The sequence below is a fragment of the Amblyraja radiata genome, chromosome 26 (genome assembly GCF_010909765.2).
Source record: "Amblyraja radiata isolate CabotCenter1 chromosome 26, sAmbRad1.1.pri, whole genome shotgun sequence".
Taxonomy (NCBI): domain Eukaryota; kingdom Metazoa; phylum Chordata; class Chondrichthyes; order Rajiformes; family Rajidae; genus Amblyraja; species Amblyraja radiata.
The window spans coordinates 6,034,687-6,048,611 of NC_045981.1; the positions used below are offsets into that span (position 1 = coordinate 6,034,687).

Genomic DNA, 13,925 nt, shown 5'->3' on the forward strand with positions numbered 1-13,925 from the left:
GCCTGAGCTACAGGGAGAGGCTTGGCAGGCTAGGACTTTATTGCTTGGAGTGTAGGAGGTTGAGGGGTTATCTAATAGAGGTGTATGATAATGAGAGGGATATATATGGTGAATGCAGTCCTTTTCCCAAGAACTAGAGAACATAGCTTTAAGCTGAGGGGAAAGATTTATTCAGAACCCGAGGGGCAGTTTGTTTTTTCCCCCATGGAGGATGGTAGGTATATAGAACAAGCAGCTTGAGGTGGTAGTTTACTCTTAAGAGACTCTTAACAACACTTAAATTGCATTTTGACAGGTACAGTGCCCTCCATAATTTTGGGGACAAAGACCCATCATTTATTTATTGGCCTCGGTACTCCACAATTTGACATTTGTAAAAGAAAAAGTCACATGTGGTTAAAGAGCACATTATCAGATTTTATTAAAGGCCATTTCTCTACATATTGGTTTCACCATGTAGAAATTGCAGCTATGTTTAAACACTGTCCCCCCATTTCAGGGCACCATAATGTTTGGGACATGTGGCTTCACAGGTTTCTTGTAAAATACCCTTCTTTATTTCAAGCAAATTTTCCACCATTAATTACCAAACTAAATGCCCTTATTCAATTTTGGAAAACGCTCCCGATCTCCCTTATAGGTAGAATAAATGCCATAAAGATGATCTTCCTTCCACAAATCCTGATCCTCTTTCAATCAATACCGATTTTTCTCCCTAAAATTTTTTTTTTTAACTCGATTCTGTGATCACAAACATTATTTGGGATTACAAAACTCACAGAATTCATAAACGACATTTATGTAAACCCAAAGAAATCGGCAGACTGGCTCTCCCAACTTTTTTTTTTTACTATTACTGGACAACGAATATTAAAAATGTAATTATTGGATGGATGATACATGCCAACAGGTAAACTGGCTAATAATGGAGAGAGTTAATAGAATAGGGGGTTCCGTCCAGTTGGGTATGGCTGCCCAGCCTGTATTCTTAAATTGAAGCTGCACAATAATCGGATAATTTTAGATGCCGAATGTTTTATCCTGTACAATTGCTTCTAATAAAAATAATAAATTAAAAAATAAAAAAGAAATACAAAAAAAGAGAATATTGCTGCCACCACTTTACCTGGGATCAGTTCACGTGGAGGATGGAGGTGATTCACATCCAGCTCAAGTGCTGGCCCATCTCAATGATGCGTTCGGAAAATCAGCTTGACTTCACCTGAGCTCCAGGTTGTCTCGACTAGTGCAGCTTGTCCTTTCCCCAGCTTGACCACTGACTTAGTCGGGATGTTCTAGTGTTGCCTTTCCCCCATTTCTGCTTTACATACACAATGTTATCAATAGGCCAGTGATCAACATTAAACAATCTTCATGGAGCAAGAAACAAGATACATTTTTTTAAATACGAGGTAGAAATAAAAATTGTTTCATCCCGAATGATTTTGCTCAACCTCGTTTAAGCGACGAGTTGCCATTGGCAAGATGTCTGAATGTTAAAGTTCCTCTTAGTACCAGTAATGTCATGTCAAGGTAAAGTTTGCCTGAAGTTCTTGCATATTTTGTTATACTGATATTATTTGACTGTTTCCTGGATTTATTACTATTGTGAAAGCTCAGGACTTTCATCCAAACTGCACTTATCTGAGTGCAGCACATTTTAGTATTAAGGTTACATTTTAATGCGATGGAACCGCAGCAAAGTCCATCTCCCCGCAGGGGCACGTCAAGCGTAAGGGGCGGCCTCGCCAACACGTCAGCGACGGTAAACACTGCGATGGAGCGGAAGGGAGATGGACGTACAGTCTGGGCCAAACCTCTGCATCTCCTCTCCTCTCCTTCGTGCTGGAGAGTTTGCAACCTCTGCATGGCTTTCTTTTTCGCGCTTGCCGCCTACGTGCAGGTAAGTTTCCTGTTCACCGCACACACAGGCTACATACAGGCTAAAGTCCAGCCTGGTTATGTGTACACGGCATGAAGTTTCAGACTAATGGGACTCGTGTGCTCATCAGTCTGGGTAACAGCAGTGTGTGTGTGTGAGAGAGAGCTCTCTGTTTGAGCAATTGGCAACTGCCAGAGGTTTGTCTCAACACTGTGAACAGATCTATGGTCCCAGTGGAGACGTGGAATTGTAGCCTCACCCGCTGAGTTTGTTTTTTTAGATGTATAAGCACAGTATGTTGCAAAGTAGCCGCAGTTGCACACAGGATTTAACATTGAAGTGCTGGAAATATGAAGTTAACATTCCCTTTTTAATACATGCTTAGAGAACTTGCTTATTTTCAGTGAAATAAATGGCCAGTTGTGTACTTGTGGAAGCCCTGAGTGCGAGGCGCCAGAGTGGCACGACACTGTCCGAGTGAGTTGTGTGGAGTCCAGGGCAGTTATCACACACATTGCCTACTGAACACTAATCCAGTGTCCATTTCCCCGCCGGTTTGCGAGCTTTCACTTTAAAGTAGCCCATCGTCATGCCACCATTCCAAGATTCATTCCAGTATTCCAGGCAGTTTACAACCCAGCGGTATGAATGTTGATTTCTCTAACTTCAAGTAAGCCCTGCTCCCATCTCTATCTGTCTCCCACCCAAGCCTCAACCCGAAGCATCACCTATTCCTTTTCTCCAGAGATGCTGTCTGACCTGCTGAGTTACTCCAGCTTTTTGTGTCTATCTTTGGTTTAAACCAGCATCTGCAGTTCCTTCCTGTACAACCCAAGAATCAAGCTCTGTCTCACCGGAAAATAATCTGTCCCAATCCAAACTTGTGCCACGTCTCATTTCAATATCCTTCCCTTAATTTCCTGACTTGACTCTTACTCTGACTGCCTGTAATTCTTATGTTCAAGGCTCTCCCAAGGCCAAGCCTGTCCCTATCAAGTCAATCATCATGTACAAGTGTGGTAAGGCAGAGATACAATGAAACCCTTGCTTGTAGCACCATCACATCAATGTGGACAACATGTGAATACATCAGTAGTACAAGACTAATGCAAAAACAAGACGTTAATACACCACTCAATTAGAAAGATAAGTCCATGATAGTGCAAGAGGTGGTACGTAGTGTTCTAATGCTGAGATAGAGTTAGAGATTTGCGGGTGGGTTTAAGAAGCTGATAGTTTAGATACAGCGCAGAAACAGGCCATACGGCCCACCATGTCTGCGCTGATCAGCGATCCCCGTACACACTAGGGACAGTTTTACAGACTGAAATTAGGGGGGGGGGGGGTAGCGTTGTTGAAGAGCTGGAGTCGAGAAAAGATCAGGGCCGGCCTCAAATGACCCCTGGCAGAGGGGTGCCTGGTGGGTCCATACTGGTGGACGTAGAAGAACCTGTGTCCCCCCCCATGTTTTAAAGGTGGGGAACAATCCCCCCTCCCATGTTTTGTGATCTGGGCGCTACAGTCATTCCCAGGCAGGCTCGCCTGCCCCACAATCCAAAGACGTGCAGGTTTGTAGGTTAAGTGCTTCGGTAAATTGTAAATTGTCCCTAGTGTGTCGGATGGTGCTCGTCTGCGGGATGATTGCTGGTTGGCGCGGACACGGTGGGCCAAAGGACCTGCAGTTCCCGGGTCGCCTGCGCGCCCAGGTCAGCTCGCCTGCCCTGGGACTGACTGTACCGCCCAACTCAGCTAGCTTGCCCCAGGAATCAGGGGCGGAAATCCCGGGGGGGGGACAGGGGGGATACGTTCTACCCCCTGTTTTGAAAGGTGGGGGATTTCCACCCGATAAAAGAGTGACCGTTTCAGACCAGGATGATAAGGTACTTGTCCTTATCATCCTCTTTGAGGGGAACAGGCATCTAGAAGTTCTGTAAAATTCCTGAAGGCAGCATTAATGCAGCAGTTTGACCGGTAATACCAATGATACCAGCAAACTGGTTCCTTGCATGTAATAGGGATTCTAAACTGAGGAGAAGAGTGCACTTTATTGACTCCCATTGTGTCTGATCTACATCCTTGATTGTTCAAAATTATATAATCTTATGCATATAGAAAGTCTGCAGTCAGCAGAAATTTTGGAAAGTGATACATTTCTCAGTTTAAGCCACACTCATGCAACCATCCAAATAGTAAGGCTCCTTGGTGTTGCCTGTGAAAGGAAATATCAACAGGTTTTCTGAAGAACTCACCATCAATGTAAATGCCACTGACATCTCTTCACTTGATATTCTATGAAGAAATGAAGTTGCTTGATCAGCAAACCAATTCTGATTTTGTTTTAATTGTCCACAGGTTAATGATCCAGATGCAGGAATTTGGATTGTAAGTATGTTTTAACACAGAATACATTCCCCAAACCAATTTTAGAACATTTAACTGAATTGTCAAAATTTGTGCAAACGCATTTTTTTTATAACACAAATAGACTTTTAGAAGACCTTGGGATAATGAATTATTCAATATCTTATTGAATAAAATTAAAGTGCATGGTATTATGGATAATATATTGGCATGCATTGCAAATTGGTTCATTGGCAGAGAAAACATAGTAGGAATAAACTCTGTTCATTATTGTGTTGGAAGACTGAATAATGTGGTCCTGCTGAGATTGGTGGTAGCAATCCAACTAGTCACAATCCGTATCTGTGATTTTGATGTGATTTCATGAATGATAGGAGGAGAATTAGGCCATTCGGCCCAACAAGTCTACAACATTCAATTATGGCTGATCTAACTCTCCCCCTCAACCCCATTCTCCTGCCTTCTCCCTTCTCCCTGACACCTGTACTAATCAAGAATCTTATCTATCTCCGCCTTAAAAATATCCATTGACCTGGCCTCCACGGTCATCTGTGGCAATGAATTCCACAGATTCACCACCCTCTGACTAAAGAAATTCCATGCGGTATGTCCACGTTTGCTGATGATACAGCAAACAATGAGGAAGTAATCCTTAATTGCATGCGGAAACCATGAAGTGCATTAAGAAATCAGCGGGTCAGACAGCATCTGTGAACGAACGGACAGGCGATACTTCAGGTCAGAACCCTTCTTTAGACTGATTGTAGTGTGGGGGAAGAAACGTGGAAAAGAGAGGTGGGGACAGATCCAAGCCTGGCAAGTGCCAGGGGAATTGAGTAGAAGAGTAGAGATGTCTCATTCCGCTCTTTAAGGTCCTGCTGAGACTACATCTTGAATGGTGCAAAAAGGTCTGGTATCCCTGTCTAAGGAAGGATGTAATGTGTTTGAGAGGGTGCAATGAAGATTGACAAGATTGGCATCTGGAATGATGGGTTTGCTGTATAGGAACACTAAGCCCATAATATTTTGTGCTGTGAAGAATTGGAGGTGATGTTATTGAAATATATAGAATTGACTGGGCACACATGAAGATGATGAGTCGTCTGACTGGGGCATCAAATATCAGGGATGACTTTCTAAAAGTTAGGGATCAAATATCCAAGACTAGGAAGGTCTACGGAGACTCAGTTGCGAGAGAGAAATTGATGAATATTTTGATATAATACGATCAGGGTGCAAGTGATTAGTCCAGGAAATTTGTACGGGTGTCAGGGATTATGGGTAGAAGGCAGGAGAATGGGGTTGAGAGGAAAAGATAGACCAGCCACGATTGAATGGTAGAGTAGACTTGATGGGCCGAATGGCCTAATTCTGTTCCTGGAACTTATGAACGTGAAATTTCAGCCACAATCGTTTGAATGGCCGACTTCTGGTTCTGGTCCTTAAGTTTGTACGTCTCCTTTAATTGATCTCCTTCCTTTCGCAGGTTGCTTACTTAATTCCTGCTGCATTATCCTTCCTTGTTGGCTTGAATCCACCAGTCACAGGTACAAAGCACATTGTCATTGCACTGAATTATACTAGTACAATTAGGGCAGACCTTGTCACCCATGTTTTCATAGGGGATGATAATGTGATGTGAGTAAAGGGTGCAAGATGATCAGTATGACACGTTCGCAGGAAACATTTGCTTGTACCTTGTGTCCTTGTACCTTGGCAGTCACCCAGAAAAGATGCGGCAAGAGCCCAAGAGTGTTTAATTGTCAAATGAAGCAATTCCTTCTTTCGCAACAGGTTTGCAAACACAGTATGCACAAAAACCAATATGGTGCAAAACAAAGAGATCAAAATCCCTGCAGTTCATATTTCAGAGTTTAGTTGGAGTTCATAGTGTTTACTAGCCAGATGATTGTTGGGAAGAAACATAGAAAGTAGAAGCAGGAGTAGGCTAATTTCATGGCTAATCATCCAGAATCAGTACCATGTTCTTGCTTTTTCCCCATAGCCCTTGATTCCGTTGGCCCTAAGAGCTATATCTAACTGTCTCTTGAATACATCCAGTGAATTGGCCTCCACTGCCTTCTGCGCAGAGAATTCACAGATTCACTACTCTCTGGATGAAAAAGTTTTTCCTCATCTCAGTCCTACTATTATGCCTACCCCTTATTCATAAACTGTGACCCCTGGTTCTGGACTCTGGAATTAACCTGGTGTGCCTATGCTGCGCTCCCTCAATAGCAAGAATGTTCTTCCGCAAATTAGGAACTTGAAGCTGTTGACTCTCTCCACCACTAACTTGTCGATGAAGACAGGTTTGTGAAGCCTTGCCATCCTCTTCTAAAGTAAACAACCAGCTCCTTGGTTTTACTGATATTGAGAGCATGTTATTCTGGCACCTAATCAGATGATCGATCTCCCTCCTTTTCTCTGACACATCATTATCCATAATTAGTCCAATAGCGGCAATGTCATTGGCAAATTTAATGATGGAATTAGAACAGTGTCTGGCTACACAGCCATGGGTATAGAGTGTGTAGTACAGACCACTGAGCACACAGGCCTGAGGTGCTCCAGTACTGATGGTTATTGAGGAGGAAGAGTTGTCATTTCATACCAAATGTTTTCTATTCAGATTCAGATTCAGATTCAATCTTTATTGACATTGTGCAGTGTACAGTACAGAGACAACGAAAAACAGTGAGTTGTAACAGCCTCTTGGTGGACAGTTTCACCTCCAATCATTGCCATTGAGTTGATAACTGAATGGGCACTGACTGTTTTTAGCTCAAGGAAATAGGGTTGCTGAGTCTCAGTGCATGGGGAAAGTACATGGTCGTACTGACTGCCTTGTCTCAAAAACTCACATCTTGGCCAGAAGATGTAGCTTCAACCTGCATTCCACAACCCTGACCACAGTGCTGACTCCATTAACTTCATGGAAATTGACTGTCTGGATGCTTATCTCATTCCATTGTTTGGGGGCTTTTAAGCAAACCTTTTATCTGCATTTTCCTTTTTTACAGTGGTAATCCAGAAGTGATGGGTTGGTGAAGTGTTTTTGAATATCCTGAATAACTATAAATACACTCCATTGTTACATTCATTTACCATCTGTAAGAAATGGGGTAAAATATATAAACCAGTTGAGTGTTTCAGAAAATCCTGTGGAACAGAGTCGCTTGATGTTTTTTGTCAGAATGGTTTTACTCTCTTTTTGAACACTTTCAACCTTTGTTTTCAGAAAACTTCATCTGGAAACATCTGTCATTGATGCACATCTGCATGTGTTTCGTGGTGGCCACACTGTGGGGTTGGTACCTCCATCAAAATGCAAAGAGCAGTATTTTTCATGAAGAGGAGGGCCGGTATGCAGGTTTAATGATGCACGCGTTTCTTAATTGTGCTAAAAGCTTGCGCGTTTTCTTTATTTTTTGTATTAATCATACTTTGTGCTAATATTTTAACTTTTCACTGTTTGTGTGGTTTCGTACCACTCATTATTCGCCATCCATGAAGTTGGATGGAGTTAGATGCTGCCAGGCCTTGCACCCTGGCTAATTTTGGTCAACATACCTGTGAGTTTATGAAGTAGACTGTAGGTTCTGTTTGACTTGAACCTCTGGGTCAGAATGGGCCTGAAACCTCATTCAATCCAGTTTAAGCTATCAACGCAGGATGACAGAGCCATACTGTCTGATGTTGCCTTTCAGGCAAGATACTGAACCACTTACCAGGGCCAGGCTAATGTGAAAGATCCAGTGGCTATCTGTGAGACTTTCCTATGTTTTTAAATCAGTATTGAGATAATTACAAATAAGATCAGTTATCATTATCATTATCAACCTTTATTGTCATCTTGCAAAGCAACAGTGCAAAATGAGAAGACGTTTCCCAGGGAATACCAGAGCATCGCACATAAAAACTTAAACATTTCACGCATAAAAGAAAAACGATTAAAAAAAACAATCCAGTTCCTGATGAAACAGTACGAATAGTTAAAAAAACAAAAACTTATTGCAGTTAAAGAAGTTGACCTTGCATTGTTTGTTTTGCAGGGAATTTTTAGGATTAGTAATAATCATTATATGGATGCTGTTATGCCGAAATTCAGGAAAGTGAGTATTGAACAGTATTTCTCAAACTATCTTGGGTATTTAATGAAAACAATGTTGCAAATAATTCAGGCTTAAATCTGCTTTCTGCAACGCAGCAAGAACATGTTTTAGATACAGGAATTGGTTGACAAAAAAAGACAAAATGCTGGAGTAACTCAGCGGGTCAGACAGCATATCTGGAGAACATGGATAGGCGACTTTTAGGGTTGGGACACTTCTTCAGACTGATTGTGGTGGTGGGCGGGGAAGAAAGCTGGATGTGGGGAGGGGCAGGACAAAGCCTGGCAATAAGAGGTAGATGCAAATGAGGGGGGGGGGGGGGGGGGGAAGAGGGGTTAATAGACAGGTGGTTGGAAAAGGCCACAGATGAAAGGGCAGAAGTCATGAGGCAAATAGATTGAAGAGTTGCAAACTGTAAAGCGAGAGAGGTAAGACCTTCCACTGCCTGCAACCTCCGGCAACCACCTGCAACCTCCGGCAACCACCTTCAATTAGCATCGCAACCAGCTTTGACTAAAAAATGACCGATTTTTAAAACAGCAACCTATTTTTAGTCGCGTCCGGTTTTGAATTTTTTGAAATAATCGCCGGAACATAGAAGAAGCGGAAACCACTTTTGACCATTAGGGAGACTGACAAAAACCTCCGGGAACCGCACGGAAACCTTGGGTGGGGCGCAGTCTCCAGAGGTTTCCGTTCAGGTTTCCCAAGTGGGACAGGGGCATTTCACTTGGGCAGTTTACACCCCAGCAGTATGAACATTGACTTCTCCAATTTCAGGTAGTCCCTGCTTTCTCCTCCCCTTCCCAGCTCTCCCTCAGCCCACTGTCTACACCTCTTCCTTTCTTCTTCCCGGCCACCCCCCTCCCCCACCCTCACATCAGTATGAAGAAGGGTCTCGACCCAAAACGTCGACTATTTCCTTCGCTCCATAGATGCTGCCTCACCCGCTGTGTTTCTCCAGCATTTTTGTTTACCTTAAATATTTATTTCTATACTGCAGTTTAAGAAGTGCATGCATGGTGGCGCAGAGGTAGAGTTGCTGCCTTACAGCGCCAGAGACCCAGTTTCAATCCTGACAATGGGTGCTGTCTATACGGAGTTTGTACGTTCTCCCTGTGACCGCGTGGGTTTTCTCGGGGTGCTCTGGTTTCCTCCCACACTCCAAAGACGTACAAGTTTGTCTTTGTTAAAATTGGATTCAGTAAAATTGTAAGTTGTCCCCCATGTGTGTAGGATTGCACTAGTGTACGGGGATCGCTGGTCGGTGCGGACCCGGTGGGCTGAAGGGCCTGTTATGCTACTTTAAGCCTTTCGTAGTACTATTCCATTGCACAATCTCAATTAGTTATTAATTTAAATTTTTTTTTTTCAGGTATCTCAGTGGTTTTAGAATTTCTGCCGCCGTTTTTATTACTGTTTTTCCATTCATTACTTGGTTCTATTACTACATCAATAAAGAGCTACGAACATCGTGGCCAGAACACTGTAAGAACACAATTTAAGCCGGATGTAAGCGAAGAGTGGGACCCGGAGAAGGGCCTTGACCTAAAATGAATTGATAAGAGTAGCTATTTAAAGTTACTCGCCATTTAGAACTGCTATTGCAGATAATCTGTGGCTGTGTGAGAAAGTTGTGATTCACACACATTTTCTGTCTTTGTATAATTTTTTATGACATAATTTTTGAATAATTATGTTGATTGTATATATAATGAATGTATCATTTTAACATCTGAGAGAGATTGCAAATTGAAGTCCCGGTTTCGGTGTAGAAGATTTAATTTAAATTGAAACATGAGCTGAGTATTATGGACCAAATGCATTAACTTGGTTTATGGATGGAGAGTCTGACTGCAATCATGATGCAGAAATTCTGAGCACTATTATGCCTGAAAAGCGCTAGATATGAAGGAAAGGATATTGTATGAATGGGATGTGGCTCAAGTTTGGATTGGGATAGATCATTTTCCAGTGAGATAGAGCTTGATACTTGGAATGTGCAGGAAGGAGCTGCAGATGCTGGTTTAAACCAAAGATAGACACAAAATGCTGGAGTAACCCAGTGGGTCAGGCAGCATCTCAGATGAAAAGGAATATGTGATGTTTTGGGTTGAGACCTTTCTTCAGACTGAGAGTCAGGGGAAAGAGAGACGAGAGATATAGACTGTGATATAGAGAGAGAGATAGAACAGATGAATGGAAGATCAGCAAAAAAGTAACGATCCATTGTTGCCTCTGGGCTAGGTGATAACGAGTAATAAAATGAAACTTGATAGGACAACAGTGAAACTCGTACAGCGACTAGGGTGGGGGAGGGACAGAGAGGGGATGCAAGGGTCACTTCAAGTTAGAGAAATCAATATCCATACCGCTGGGTTGTAAGCTGCCAAAGCAAAACTTGAGGTGCTTTCCTCCAATATCCATTTTGTCCTCACTCTGACAATTGAGGCGGACCAGGATGGAAAGATTAGTGTGGGAATGGAATGGGAAGGGGAGTTAAAGCGTTTGGCAACCGGGAGATCATGTGGACACTGTGGACTGAGCGGAGGTGTTCAGCGAAACAATCACCCAGTCTATGCTTGGTCTCGCCGATATAAAGGAATCTGCACCTGGAACAACGGATACAGTAGATGAGGTTGGAGGAGGTGCAAATGAACCTCTGCCTCACCTGAAAGGACTGCTGGGGTCCCTGGACAGAGTCGAGGGTGGAAGTATAGGGACAGGTGTTGCATCTTCTGCGGTTGCAGGGGAAGGTACCTGGGGAAGGGTTGGTTTGGATGGGAAGGCCTGAATTAACCAAGGAGTTGCTGAGGGAACGGTCTCTGCGGAAAGGGGTGGAGATGGGAAGATGTGGCTAGTGGTGGAATCCCGTTAGAGATTGTGAAAATGTTGGAGGATTATGTGTTGTATGATGGAGTGAAAGGAAAAATAATTTAGTAGAATACAAACTTTCCAGTCGGGAAACAAGTCTTGCTTTGAGTTAAAGGGAACTCATTGATATGGTGATACCACATTGTCTTCACAAAGCCTTGCTGGTTCCATACTGATTGACTTGGCATAATTTATGTCAACACTTGAGTATGTCTCAAGTTTAATTCAAATTGCACAAAATATGAAGTTTATATACTACGACTGGGTTAGTAAATACAGTAAACCCTCGCTATTATGGGCCTCTTTAACAGATTTCAATTATAATGGACTGTCTCTTTAAGAACACAGAGGCCATAGCAACTGACAAGCCATTGAAACCTGTACAAGGGACCAGATGCTGGTTTAAACAGAAGATAGGCACAAAAAGTTGGAGTAACTCATAGGCCACGCAACAGCCCTGGTGAGAAGGAATGGGTGACGTTTTGGGTCGAGACTCATTTTTAGCCAGAGAAATTAACAAGCCATCGCTTGGATCGACACTTAACACTGTTAGTAACAGTCTTCAGTATTTTTAGCTGTTAAAAAGAACCTTCTACACTCAGTAGGTGAGGCAGCGTCTTTGGAAGGAGAAATGGAGTTAATGTTAAAGATCGATGTTTTTAGACCAGAAAACAGGTGCAGGAGGAGGCCATTCTGCCCTTCGAGCCAGCACCGCCATTCATTGTGATCATGGCTGATCATCCCCAATCAATAACCCATGCCTTCTCCCCATATCCCTTGATTCCACAAGCCCCTAGACCTCTATCTAACTCTCTCTTAAATCCATCCAGTGACTTGGCCTCCACTGCCCTCTGTTGCAGGGAATTCCACAAATTCACAACTCTCTGGGTGAAAAAGTTTTTTCTCACCTCAGTCTTAAATGGCTTCCCCTTTATTCTAAGACTGTGGCCCTTGGTTCTGGACTCGCCCAAAATTGGGAACATTTTTCCTGCATCTAGCTTGTCCAGTCCTTTTATAATTTTATATGTTTCTATAAAATACCCCCTCATCCTTCTAAACTCCAGTGAATACAAGCCTAGACTTTTCAGTCTTTCCTCATTTAACAGTCCCACCATCCCAGGGATCAATCTCATGAACCTACGCTGCACTGCCTCAATCACAAGGATGTCCTTCCTCAAATTAGGAGACAAAAACTGTACACAATACTCCAGATGTGGTCTCACCAGAGCCCTATACGACTGCAGAAGAACCTTTTTACTCCTATACTGAAATCCTCTTGTTATGAAGACCAACATTCCATTAGCTTTCTTCACTGCCTGCTGTACCTGCACGCCAACTTTCAGTGACTGGTGTACAAGGACGCCCAGGTCTCGCTGCACCTCCCCCTTACCTAACCTTACCCCATTGAGATAATAATCTGCCCCTTTGTGTTTGCCGCCAAAGTGGATAACCTCACATTTATCTATATTATACTGCATCTGCCACGCATCTGCCCACTCACTCAACCTGTCCAGGTCACCCTGCAACCTCGTAACATTCAGTTCTGGACACCATGTTATAGGAAAGATATTGTCAAGCTTGAAAGGGTTCAGAGAAGATTTATGAGGATTTTGCCTGCCAGGACTAGAGGGAGAGGTTGAGTAAGCTGGAACTCTATTCCTTGGAGCACAGGAGGATGAGGGGTGATCTTATAGAGGTGTATAAAATCATGAGAGGAATAGATCGGGTAGATGCACAGAACCTCTTGCCAAGAATAGGGGAATCCCAGAGGACATAAGTTCAAGGTGAGTGACTATCCCAACGTTTAAGAAACAGTTAGACAGGTACATGGATTGGACAAGTTCAAGATCAACTTCAAGAATGTTTATTGTCATGTGTCCCAGAAAGGACAATTAAATTCTTGCTTTGCTTCAGCACAACAGAATATAGTAGGCATGAATAAATACACAACAGATCAGTATGTCCATATGCCATTGAATATATATACACACAAATAAGCATATAAAGTGCAATAGGCTATTAAAGTTCAGATTTTTGCTTGAGTTGAGTTTAATAGTCTGGTGGCTGTGGGGAAGAAGCTGTTCCTGAACCTGGATGTTGCAGATTTCAGGCTCCTGTACCTTCTACCTGAAGGCAGCGGAGAGATGAGTGTGTGGCCAGGATGGTGTGGGTCCTTGATGGATATGGACCAAGCGCAGGCAGTTGGGACTAGTGTAGCTGGGACAAAGGGTTTGTTTCCACACTGTATCACTATGACCTAATGAGATCAATGTCAAAGATCCCATGTAACCACTTTCTTTTTTTTAATTATTTGTATTTTTATTAGAAGCAACGTATAGACCACGGCATATGACAAAATACATTTAATGTACATCTTCTATTAACAAGAGAGAAGTAGAACAAGAGAAATAGCGAGAAAGTGAGAGAAATAGTGATGTGTAAACCCCTAGACTAGCAGATAGTGCAGTCCAGGAGTGAACAAGTAAAAGCCAATAGAAGAGTAAGAAGACAAGAACCAAATATAATAAAGAAAAAGAAAAAAAGAGACCCTTATGTGTTGATATACCTGCTTCATTTCTCATCACACCCATCACCCTGTTCGTAAATCGGTTTAATTCCAGAGTTGTGTTGTACCATACTATACTTGTAATGAATCAATAAAAGGAGACCATATCTTTAAAAATTGCTCTGAT

At 42.7% G+C, this 13,925-nt stretch overlaps 1 protein-coding gene across 1 annotated transcript; it reads left to right on the forward strand.

The window, feature by feature from the left end:
* The first annotated feature begins 1,750 nt into the window (after positions 1 to 1,750).
* On the forward strand, positions 1,751 to 10,472 carry tmem220 (transmembrane protein 220). The gene is made up of 6 exons (XM_033044084.1): positions 1,751 to 1,903; positions 4,235 to 4,264; positions 5,730 to 5,790; positions 7,485 to 7,608; positions 8,299 to 8,358; positions 9,734 to 10,472. The coding sequence occupies exons 1-6, from the start codon at positions 1,778 to 1,780 to the stop codon at positions 9,861 to 9,863; spliced, it is 531 nt and encodes a 176-aa protein (XP_032899975.1). The 5' UTR covers positions 1,751 to 1,777; the 3' UTR covers positions 9,864 to 10,472.
* Positions 10,473 to 13,925: the final 3,453 nt, after the last annotated feature.

Excerpts from the sequence above, each read along its gene's own strand:
- tmem220 (XM_033044084.1), top strand. The coding sequence starts at position 1,778 with ATGGAGCGGAAGGGAGATGGACGTACAGTCTGGGCCAAACCTCTGCAT. Across the intron at positions 5,791-7,484 it reads CTTGAATCCACCAGTCACAG|AAAACTTCATCTGGAAACAT; the intron begins GTACAAAGCACA and ends CTTTGTTTTCAG. Across the intron at positions 7,609-8,298 it reads TTTCATGAAGAGGAGGGCCG|GGAATTTTTAGGATTAGTAA; the intron begins GTATGCAGGTTT and ends TTTGTTTTGCAG.